The sequence below is a fragment of the Numenius arquata genome, chromosome Z (genome assembly GCF_964106895.1).
Source record: "Numenius arquata chromosome Z, bNumArq3.hap1.1, whole genome shotgun sequence".
Taxonomy (NCBI): domain Eukaryota; kingdom Metazoa; phylum Chordata; class Aves; order Charadriiformes; family Scolopacidae; genus Numenius; species Numenius arquata.
The window spans coordinates 72,006,569-72,018,902 of record NC_133616.1 but is presented as its reverse complement, the minus strand read 5'-3'; the positions used below and the strand labels follow the sequence as shown (position 1 = coordinate 72,018,902).

General features: G+C 38.2%; 1 protein-coding gene across 1 annotated transcript; it reads right to left on the bottom strand.

Moving 5' to 3' along the window:
- Positions 1-11,171: 11,171 nt before the first annotated feature.
- LOC141477548 (tetraspanin-3-like) lies at positions 11,172-11,993 on the bottom strand. Its single transcript, XM_074166757.1, has one exon. It carries the CDS (start codon positions 11,991-11,993, stop codon positions 11,172-11,174), a length of 822 nt encoding a protein of 273 aa, XP_074022858.1.
- Positions 11,994-12,334: the final 341 nt, after the last annotated feature.

Below are 12,334 nucleotides of genomic sequence, written 5' to 3'. Positions count from 1 at the left end.
TCTGCTTGATTCAGATATGTGAAGTGCCAGATCATTTGTGCCATCAGAATCAACTATATATCTAATTTGGGAAAAGAAAACTAAAATAAATAAATCTGGAAACTGCTATAATCTTCCAGCAAAATATAAGGTTATGTAGAAAGAACATCTGGTAATCCTGCACCATCCAAGTTAGTCATTAGCTGCACCATTTTGCCAGGGACGTAGGTACAAAGCCAAAAGTACAACTAAATATCTGTCAGGAAACATCTTTTATCTGATAGTGAGTGGTATCCACTTTAAAAAAATGAAATTACTGAGTGAAGTGGTATGACTAGACAAGACTCACAATGGGAGAAAAACTAAGATTTGAAGCTTAAACATCCAACAGAGATGGATGAGATAGATAAGATGGATGAGGAAGCATCTTTGGAAGTGCATAACTTTATTACTTGCTTCGCCTCCTCTTACATCTCACAGGTAAAAGCAACAGCAACATCACTTCCCATATAACATAAGTATAAGCAGAGGTCTCTTTTTAAGCAGGTACCGTGGATATGGAAAATAATATGACTGGCCCCAAACTTGGCATGCCAGTTTTCCCTTAAGCAACAGAACCAGCATTTGAGTATGTTTTTCTTTTCACTTTCTTATATGTAAATAGATTTATGCAGTATTTTGACAGGAAACCACAAGTATATTTAAGTAAGTCCTCTTTTCCCTTAATTCTCTTGTATACCAAGCTTATCTCATGACATTTTTACTGTTGTAGTAACACACCATTTTAATGGTACTTCAGTGCAGTTAGGCAGAGTTCTTCTGTGATTTTGAGTCACAATAACCATTCTGCAAAGACAGTGATAGCTCATGGAGACCAAATGCCAAAACAATTTCAGAGTTTGTCCCATGAAGGGAGCAGCCTCCAGAGAGGTGCTTGCATGAGCTGATAGACCTGCAGATGAGCAAAGTATCCATTGGGCACACAGACCATCTTGGGAAGCCCTACAGGTTCTTTCCCCTGTGCAGGTAGTCTTGCAGTGTCTCCAAGAGTTCACATGGAGCTCCACTAGAGGAAAGCAGGCTAAAGCAAGAATTTAGTCAGCAAAAACTTTGCTGCATACATTAGAAATTATTTTATTTTATGTTTTTTAAGTGCTGTTACAAGGTTTTACTGCTAGGTCAAAACATTGTCTATAGCAAGGAAGAAAGAAAAGCCAAAACCAGTTTCCTGCTCAGTTAGGGCAACTGAAGACTTTGTTTATTCTATTGCCCTCTCTCTGTGCAAAAATTAAACTCATCTCCAGAAATAAACACCCCCAACTTACCACCTTATCTCAAGAAGCAGCCATATGGTCTGGAGGTGAAAAAGCAGTCTGCACAGTACATACTGCATAACTATTCAGAGAAATATGTTTTAGTTTGATGACTGGTGCAGTCTGCCTGCTCTCCTCTGTCTTTATAATTAAAGTATTATTTTAAATTACATAGCATGAATTCATTCTCCTGTGCCCCCAGTTCCTCCTTATAGTTTTTCCCCTTTTAAATTTAATAAATTTTCTCCTTTTTTACGTTCACAGCCAAGAACTGAAACAATTCATTTCACAGCAGTCCCTTCTCACTGCTTTTCTAATACCCATGCGCATTAAAACCTCATCCATCATTGTTTTCAGAGAGTCAGCTTTTTAATCAGATCTGTATGTACATTGGTTTGAGCGTGTGGCAGTTTAATTACCCTCTTGAATATGTGAAACACATCTTTGTCATATCTACTTATATCTGAAGAGAGCCATCCTATAACACTAATTAAAGAGGGATGATGACAATTTTTCTATACTCAAATTATGTCCCATCTGTCTAGTCATCCTCATGTTCACTCTCTGGATTAATTAAGGGTGGGGAAAGGTTGTTTCCCTGGAGTTTTGCCTAATGCAGGATGAAAAGTCTGTTTTAATGAAGAAACATACAAAATTCCTTTCTTCTCATCCCAGAGTAAAGCACATAACAAAGTAGAACAGAGTCTTTCGTTTTGCTGCTGTCTAATCAGCTAGTCATATATTGCATGGCATCAGGAATCATGTTTATGCAACTGTTTACTGAAGCTAGCAGCTGGCCTGAAGGGACACACAGCACTGTCAGCAAATCACAGCCAGACACTATGCCCTGATACCTAGACCCAGAGTTAAAACCAATTTTGTGTTAATAATATGATTAAAGGATAGGGTGACTTAGTAGCAAATGGCTACAGTGTGAAAGCACACCAGTTTTTTAGTATTTTATCAGCCTGAGAGCATTTTACCCACAGACATTTTCTTCAGGTATTTGAGACATTTAGGTAAAATACAAAGCCTTCTGGTCTTGCTTAGTCAGAAAAGTTTTAAAGCATTTATCCTTATTAATGAGACTCGTTTTCTCTTTCTACCTAGACCTAGTTGCAGAGATCCTGTTCATTTTGAACCTATGTACATCCAGGCAGACCTCTCAGATGCCTAAACCATTAATTTTCATCTAAATAACAACTGCAAAAGCTTTTAACACAGGGATGGATAGAAAGCCCTGAGGAGTCAGAACTGTGTGCCACCAGGAAGGAAGGGGCATTAGTTGTACCAGAGACTGTCATAGCTACGTGTGATTCACAGAGGACATGCGCCAGCTGCCATCATGTGCCAAAAAGTGAAAAATTAGGCAGAGGAAGCAGTGTCAGCAAGGTCTGGACTTCCCTGGCCCTCATTACACGGGTGGGCTGAGCGTGAGAATCGTTTTGATCCACTCACACCTTAAAAGCTTTTTCACTGCTGCTGGAGTAGTCCTCTGGGCTTTTTCTTCTCCCTTTTTCTTTTATTTTTTTTTCCTTCCCTTTGCTGAGACTGATGACAGAGTCCTTCACTCAGAAGAATGTGCTGCCACTGAAGACTTTATTAGCTCAGAGGGTGGTGGTGCCTTTATTATCCTGGTTTTCCCCTGTTTATACAAGGCACTGCAAATATGCTTTATGAAAATAATTTATAGAAATGACTGCATAGTATTAATTTAGGGTCATCAATCGCTGAGTCTATTCTGATCCTCTAGTTAGGCCAGGAGATTATAATGGCTATAAATTTGCATGAAAAAGAGGCAGCTAAATATTGAAACCATTAAAATATATTTCTTTGGTAGCCATCATATTTCATTGTCATTGTTCATATACACTATACAAACCTAGTTTTCTTTTCAATATTTCTTCCTGCCTAGTGTACTTTGTTCTATTTTTTTACTTCTCTGGCCTAATACAAAACCAAACAAGGTACTTACAAACACTTTACACTTCAATTTACAGATTATTTGCCACATGCTGATCCATTTTCCAAACTACAAGATAAGAAAAACACAGATTGCTATAATAAAAGATTATTTACATGTATTTTTTTCTTACAGGACTGTTGAAGCTCATCATTTTAAAGTCTTAAAATAAAATTTTCTAGAGAAGATAATAAACTCAAACCATGCTAAATCAGAGGGGCAGCCTGTGGCTAGGTATTTCAGCAGTTGCTACAGCAGTAGGTCAAGAAAGCATTCTACATTCTCAAAATTTCATTTTGGTGAGGTTTTTTAACTTTGAGTTATTAAGAACACTACAAGACCATAATTACCAAGGCACAGAGGTAAAAAAAAAAATTCTCCTGGTTTCCACTTTTTTCACTTTGCATATTTGTCACTATTGTATTCTCACTATTACGTTCCTCATTTCTCACCATTTTCTCCTCAGAGGCCAACAGCCACTGGTTCTCCCATAACCCTATTTAATTTCCTACTTTGTCTTTTTGTGGTCTCTCCACCCCTAACAAACCCTTGGATTGCTTTTCATCTAGATCAAACTGCCCTGGAAAGAAAACGAACCCTTCTTTAAGTGAAATGACAAAGGCTCTCTCACACAAACATGCCAGGTTACTCCTGCATCAAAATCCTAGAAAAAACAAAACAAACAACCCCCCACACACACCCCTTCCACAACCCCCCCAAAAAATAGTCAGTTTCTTACTTCTGTCAGCCAAGGGATATAGTCCAAGTACTTCAAATAATTCTTCGAGACATGCTTAAACCTACTACCTTTTCTATATGCATAACATTTTGTGTCACTAGCACAGTAATTCTTACCTACAGTTTAACTGCTGTTTTTACTCACACAGCTCTGCAAATAATCAGCATCTTGCATTTGATTTCTTTTTTAGGCTTAAGTTGAACAATTACATTCATTAGAAAGCTTTATAGACTCTTAAGGATTCTGCACATATCTCACTGGGTAAGAACACATTCTTGAAGACATTAAAAAGTTCTGGCAACAAGGATACCTGAATTTCAGCAAGAAATTGATATTTGAATCCTTAGGCTTAGAATCACATTTTTTTATTCTCCCTCTCCCACTCCAAAAAAGTCTCAATATAATGATTAAATGTGATGATTTCATCCCACCTGTCTGCAAAACAGAAAATCCAGTCTTGTAAAAAGGTATGACAGTATCTTATTTTCAAAATACATTAGTAAGTTTCCCATAAACTTGCAATTTTAATAGGCATTTCCTCCCCTTCCCTCCCCTCTGCCAAGCTGGTTAATTGTCGATCATTCTCTCCCTGTTTATGACACCTTAGAAATATATTTACAAGTGATATTTGCAAGAATTTACATATGAAAACAAATAGTAGCTGGAAAGTTAGTGAAATCTCAGCTTTCACTTTGAAAGAAATAGCAGCATTATATACCAATACCATATAATACCAATAGCCAATACTGGAAAAGAAATATGAAAAGGAGTGGCTTCACTTGCAAACTAGGTTTTAACTAGTCCATCATTATAAGCATTTCCATGAATTTAATAATAGCACCAATATCCAATATCTGAACTTAATGTAATAAATGAAGGGTGATCACATTACTCAGTTTTAAAAATTGCTTTACATAATGTAATCACTTACTTGCTGTAATTTAATTTCATTTTACATCATTTAATAAATGAATGCTGATCATTTGACATAATTGAATAAGTAGTTCAGCTCAATTCTCTGTACTTCTTAGATCACAAAATAGGCTGCTTTTTTGTCATCTTCCAGGATGGCATGTTGAGATCTAAGAATTGGGTTTTATTTCTTCTCTCAGCTTCTTTATTGCCCAGTGTAATTCCACTCCAGTAAAGAACCTACCCCAGCCCTGGAAAATTATTTTTTCAAAAAAATTACTTAAAGCTGAGAATCTAAAACCCAAAAATTCCAGCAACTCTTCAGTTTTCTGTGAAATCAGTGAGTCCAGACACCACAATGACTTTACTTGTCTTCTCCCCAAAGTAGGTAGGGAAATGCTCAGATGTCTCTTTTGAAGACAAGCAGAAAACTACACCTGCTTCTGGCACCCTGCATGCTTGTCAAAATCAACATGACCGTGCTACTGAAGTTCCTCTAGAAATATACCACAGCCCTTAGACCACCTTGAGCCTATAGAACACTGAAAGCCTCTGTGCAGCACAAGAGTCCTGGAAACTTTTGGAGACAGGTAGGCTTTCAGAAGGATTTATGAAAATACCTGGAATTCAGTGCAGACTTCCACTAATGGGGTCCCAAAGGCTACAACACCAGTACCACCATGCTTTTTAGTGACCAGCTCATGATCCCACAGGGGGCTGTGAGGATGGAGGGATGAAGTTGTCCCTGACTATCAGCCTAAAGACACTACTCCATTGTAAATTAAAAACTTTATATGTAGGTACATGCTAGCAAGAAAATCTTGTTTGTCTCCATACCACAGGCCACATGAGGCCAGGCATAAGCTGCTTCAGGTCTTCCAGTACCAGAGAAGGTGAAGATCTTTTCTACTTGGAGATGCTGTGTACAGAAACTCCTTCTTCATTGTCCTAAAACAGTTTTCCACAGGGGCAGACTTAGTCCAAAGGAGCTGCATGGGAATATCTTCCAAAACAGAAATGTTTGAGAAGAGATGTTGTTTTTCCTAGCATCCCATCCCCATGTGCACAAATCTTAAACTCACTTTCACTAAGCAGAAATTAGCTATGCTATGCCTATGGATGTAGTGAATAGTAATCTCAGACTTCTCCTCCAGTGGAAGTGTAAGCTCCTGGTACCTCTTAATATGCCTGAAATGGCTTTTTAAAGACAACAACAGAGCAAAAAGCCTGGAAGGCTGGCTTAAATATTGCATTGTTTAAACAGTTGAGTGATTTCCTCACTCTTTGAAAGGGATTTTCTCAGACTGATTACTTTTCTTTTTTTTCTTTTTTTTTTTAATTTATACTCCAACGAAGCTTAAAAACTATTTCCATTAATTTAGATGCAAACCTCATACCTTCATTCACAAAGCTGAATTCTGTCAAATCTTCTTAGTAAGTAACACATAAATCATGGTAAGAAATTAATAGTGTAAAGTCTAATATAAAGAGGCATACTGACTGCATTTGTTGAATTATCAGAAGAGATATTAGTTGACATGACTTCAAGGATGAAGAGACAGATGAGGGGTTTCCTATATGCAAGTCTCTTTGACAGTTCCAATGGTCTAAGCCACCATTTGAAGCTTTTCTAAGTAGAAAGTAACTTTTTTGAAAAAAATCATGACTCTTGCATGCAATGACTAGTTTCAGCTTTTTCATCCAATCCAAGTCTATGCAGGGCACAAAAGCACTCAGAGCTATATTTTTTATAATTAATCGCCTATAGCTACAAGCTGCATAGCAATCTTTTGCCTTACTGTTATAGAAGGCTCCACAATAATATCCATGTACAGTCTCCATGTAAATATGCACACCTGTAGACATAAATTACATACTGTATATTCAAACATTCTCTCTCTCAAGCACACATAGGTGGTTTTGGAAGGTGTTTTCTCTAGAAATACATATAGAAGAGTGATAAAATTGAAAGGAATACATGAATGGGTTGATTTAAGGATTTATTATTGCTCCTAGGTTCTCTCCAGAGCTACAGCCTCCTGCTTTCATCTTTCATGCCTTAAGCACAAGATTAATCTTTTTTTCTCAAATCAGCAGTATATTTTTTATTAAAACTTACTATTCACTCAGCTTTAGGAACAATATTGATGTAGCTTGTGTTCACTTGTTTAGCTTGTGCAACCCTGTCCTCTTCCAGCATCCTCACATGGATTTAACTATGGGTTCATATAAATTCTGTGCCAAGTGAGTACAGCCATCTTCCTCCAGTTTTAAGGTGTGAAACTGCAGACGTATGTGCTCCTGGATAGCTTTACCTGTGTGACCTTTCCTGACAAAATTAAGTTATTCACATGCACAGCTGCTTTTAGAGCTGATCCCCTTAGGTATCATGTATGTTAAATATTTAGCTTTTCCTCTACTGGAGAAGATTGATGACATCACTCTTCATTGCAAAACAAAGTTCTGTGGTGTATTAGAGCAACATCATTGCAATTAAATTCATGGCAGGAACTTTCTGAATTCTTCAGTAAAACTACATAACTACATGGAAAACCAGTTTATGTTTCCACAATGATTCACAGTATACAGCAGGCAATAACAGAATGCTTATCTTCTTGAAGATATAGTTATTTTCTTTCTTAAAAAATGAAAAAGGTAGGAGGCAGCCCTGAGGATAAAAACTGATTTCTGACACCTAAAAATATTAACAACAGATGACATTGGATTTTTCATCTTCAATGCTTCAGACCAACTAAATGTCAACTTGGTAACTCTCTGGCTCTCAGAAATGTGCTCAGAAAATGTTCCATTACTTTGAAAGAGACATTTGGCTCAAGGGACAATCACACACAATGGGATTTCTTCCTGGTGTTTGAAGTAGCAGCTGCTAGATATTGGCAAAGACCTTACTGTTGGTGTTGCTGTAAAGAAAATACTCTGCTTAGCAAGAAAAAAGACTTAGCTGTTCCACATAATCTTTTCTAGCTATGGAGATCACCCAACTCAATTTCTAAGAAAAAAAAAGCACAGCATACACTACAACCCCCTGCTTCATTGCAAAGACATAAAACCTTACCAGACTATAAAAGCCATAATTTCAATTGAGCAGTAACTTTAAGTGATTTAACAGTATCTATGGGAGGTAGGCAGGAACGACGTCTTCAATCATGTTCTAGAAAACCTAGATCTTTCTACTTTGTGATATAGAATTTATTTTTAAACTGAAAAGACAATAGACTTGACAAAGGACAACTCAGAATTCCAGAATCTGCATTATGTCCTGCTCAGCTAAGAGTTAAAACAAGCTATCATTCACAAGAGGGAGTGGGGGAGAAGGGGGAAGACAACTCCATCTGGGAAAAAAAGGAGGAAAGACAGACAGAAAACTTACAAGAAAAAGACAGACAAAAAGACCAACAGACACACAAAAAGGCAAAGAAGAAATAGAATAATTTCAATGTGCTCACCATCTGGAAAAGTGAAGGAGTCAGAAAGCGGCAATGAATTTCAAAATGGCCATGTTGTAAAGCTGCAGCCAGTGCTTTCTGCCAAGTTTGGTGGTTCAGTCCAAGAAGCATAGCAGAAAGACATTGTTAAAGGGCTGCAATGATGACTTTTGCATTTGAGCATTAATTTTGCATTTCTGACAATTGTCTTCTACAAAGAAAGACATCTCAGTCAAATCACCAATTCACACATAGAATATATAGGTTTCAGTGTACTCTACAAAAGAGTAATCACAGAATATATTTCTAGCTTTGCACTGGACATCAGTTTCTCCCCTTTAAACCCAAAGCAACACAATTTTCAGAAATGTTGACTGTAAGTCATCTGCTGCCTGCACAGCTGCTCATTTTTACAGATTATGAAAAACATCTGAGATTCTTTCAAAATGAAGCATGCAATGTATATCTTGCAATAATACCCAAGGATTTATGTATCTTATAACACAGAAATATACTGCAGTTGCTTCAAAATAACATCATTCCTATTTCAAAAGAAGTTACTCCTGTCCAGAAGTAACTATTCAGAATCAAACTATGCAAGTTGACACAAGCAGAAAGGGGTAATAAATCTACAGTTTTGCCTAGGGACAACCATTTCTATCTGTAGTAGGTCTGTCTCATGCATCCTTACACTCTCCCCTTTGTTTCAACCAGGTTTGAGATCTGATCTTCCAGAGGTACATGTAGTATGTGGCGGGCAGGGGGGGGGAGGGGGAATAACTCCTAGAAGTCATTTCTTATAGTTAACATCCGGAGATTCTTTTTATTATTATTTCATATTTATAATTTTCTAAGTACTATAAGAGTAGAGGGAGCCATTCAGGACCTGGACTTTTAGCAGACTAGAGAGTAGGTGTGGACATCCCCATTAGTCATTCTCCTCTTTAGCGATCTTGAAATTGTTTCTTTACACTTAGTAGTGAAAAAAATATGGACGTTCCCCCTTTTTAAGAGATTCCTGCTCAGAACCTGTGAATGAAGTAGTAAGGGATAACAATTGCTCTGAGAAGGAAAATATCCCCCTTAAAAAAGGCAAGTGGTAAAAAGGCAGTACATCCACTCCACTCTTATACCTTTCTCCAACAAACTCAATTTCTTCCTGGGCCAGCTGCTGTCACTTCAGTTTCATTGTATTTTTGTAATGTCCTAGCAATAACTTTGCATCACAAAACATATATGTGCCAGGGTACCACAAAGCCATAAAGACCGAATTTCAGTGCTTAACTAGATGAATTTTATTCACTGCCACATGCATTGCATGTCAAGCAAACTGAAAGAAATGTTTCCTTCTATTATGTTACTCAAAGACATAGCTCTTTTCCTTTGGAACATCTCTCTCTCTCTTTTTTTTTTTTTTTTTTTTTTTTTTTTTTTTTAAGAATTACCCACTCCTAATGGGTTAGTTCTTCTCCATTATCTAAATCAAGGTCTCTTTTTTTTTTTTCATGAGGCAGCCCTGTAGTATATTTCATGTTTGGTTTCCACACAGTTATTAATAAGCCTGCAAGAGTTCACCTATGTCCTCTGATTATTATTTTTTGCCCCCCCCCGTGAAAATCAGTATCTGGTGCTCTGTGGTCTGAAATTTCCCATAAAGTACCTGATATTTGGTAGAAAATTTAAAGCAATAATGATTTAGTTGATTATTGCTTCAAGTGCTAAGGGAGTTGCTCAGTCCAGTGGTTTTTGTGACCCCAAGGGATTTCCTTGTTCCCAGTCTGACAAAGCCTAATGTGATGCACTTGTAAGCCCTGGAGATTCCCTAAATACACTTTCCAAAAGACGCAGCTGCTGCAGTTCCCATTCGCAGGTCAGTAATGAGGCTGAGAGCATTTCCCAAACAGAAACATATGTACGAGCATGCACAACCACGCACTCCATCATCCAACACAAGTAGAGCAGAGCCTTTACCAGCACATCCCTAAACACCAACAGCACTGACATAAATAAGAATATGAATAGCCTATATTCTGACTTCATTCCTTTCAACACATACAAACTAGAGTGAGACCCACAGAAAATAGATAAGAAGGGGATTTAGTAAGAGTAGGGCAGATGTACATTAAGAAAAAGCAGTGTATTGATGTTGTCATTCAAGTGTCCATATGACCTCACATAACTTTTAAGGAAAGAAGAATTGACTCATTCCTTGCTTTGGCACAAAATAAATGAAGAAAGATTTAGATTTCACCTTCATGCCACTTCAAAAATTGGCATTTATTTTCACTGAAGGATACATTAATTTTTTTAACTATTGTATGAAGGAGGAAAAAAAGAGAAGTGTTAAACTTTATCCAAAGGGCTTCTTTTAGAAATACTAAAGTGCTAAATACAAGTTTGAAGGTGGAGGAATCTGTTCTTTACTTACTCTTCAAGATTCTAATACAGTTAAGATTTATTCCAGAAGTTCAGGTCATGACCTTGCAACATGCTTCCCTGAGCAAGACATACCTCTACCTCCTGCTTCCCCCGTACCCACATACAGTGGTTTCCTGTTTGACAATGCAAATGCAACCCTCCCCTCCCTGCTGTGACTTTCAGCAATGACATTTTTCAAATACAGAATGCTTATCAAACAAGTACTGAGGAAAACTGATCTATTTTAACATTTAAGAAAAAAAATTAGCAGTGATCAATTAGTTTGATTTACATGTAAATACATCTTTAAAAAAAGACACTTTCTTCCAGTGCAACTGCAAAGTGGTACAAAACCAAGGAAACATGCAGCAGGTTCAGCAACGCTGCCAGTGTCTGCAGGCCTATGACAAGGTAGATGAGTCCAGAAATGAGAAGTCATGGAGAGGCTGATACCTCATGAGGATGCCATTGCTGACACCAGCTGACAGCTCTAAGATGCCTATCATAGTACAGCACCAAAACACATAGAGCATGACAAAGTGCAACCAGTCTTCCAGCTTCTTTAGACAGCCTTCCTGAAAAAGCTGCTCCAGATGGTCTAAGTCACCCCTGCAGTGAGAATACTTCTCCTTACAGCAGCTTTCAGGGACATGAGCTTTTTCAGCCAGGAGATGCCAAGAAGCAGCTGTTGCCTTTAGCCAGTCTGTGTAGTTTTGGACCCCACAACACTGCAGCTTCCTCTGTACCACATCCACAGCTCTGCTGCCGGGACCCTGGGAGTGCGTTCCATTGTACTGGTAGATGAGGTAACTCATAGTGCTTTGCATTTCAGAAGCCAACCGAACAGTATAGAAACGTGTCAGAATTGCTGAAGACATTTCTAGGCAAAGAAGGACCAGCAGCAAGTACATCAGAGCCCCTTGCTGATAGCGGGAGCTCTTAGCAGATATAGAGATAGCCAAAACTCCAGCAGGTAGCAAGATAAGTGCAGCTACAACAGCCAGCCAGCCAGGGAGAGACAAGAAAGACTCTGGAAATAAATATCCATAGTTCTTGTACATCAGGATCACAAGAAGTCCACCACAGGCCAGAGCTGCAGCAGAACCCCAGAAGATGTAGCCTAGGAGCCACAGAAGAGATCGAGCAAAGGGCCTGAGCCAGGAGTCTTCATAGAGCCATAAGGAGGCCAACGACAACATCACTGCAGCTCTAATCCTCCTCATTCTGCTCCCTCCTAACAGCACAAACTCTAACCACCACCATTTAAGAGGCTTCCACCTCACTTACCCAGGTGCAGCAGACAACATCTCCACCCAAAAACAACTTTCGAGGGAGAAGCATTAATGAGAGTCCCTTGTTAAAAAGACTTGGCCCTGCATCAGCTAACCACATGTTGCTGGTTGTTCAGTGTAGCCTGCAGAAATCAGGAAGGTATGTGCTAAATTTGCTGTCAAGAGTTAATTTACTCTGCTGTCATTGGAGATATTTGCATTTGAAAGAGGAGAACAGCTAGAAAAAGGCTGCACACTTGTTTTACTACATTCACCTGTAAAGAGCTAAAGGT

Bases quoted from the DNA above. Each gene is read 5' to 3' on its own strand.
- LOC141477548 (XM_074166757.1), bottom strand. From the start codon at position 11,993: ATGAGGAGGATTAGAGCTGCAGTGATGTTGTCGTTGGCCTCCTTATGG.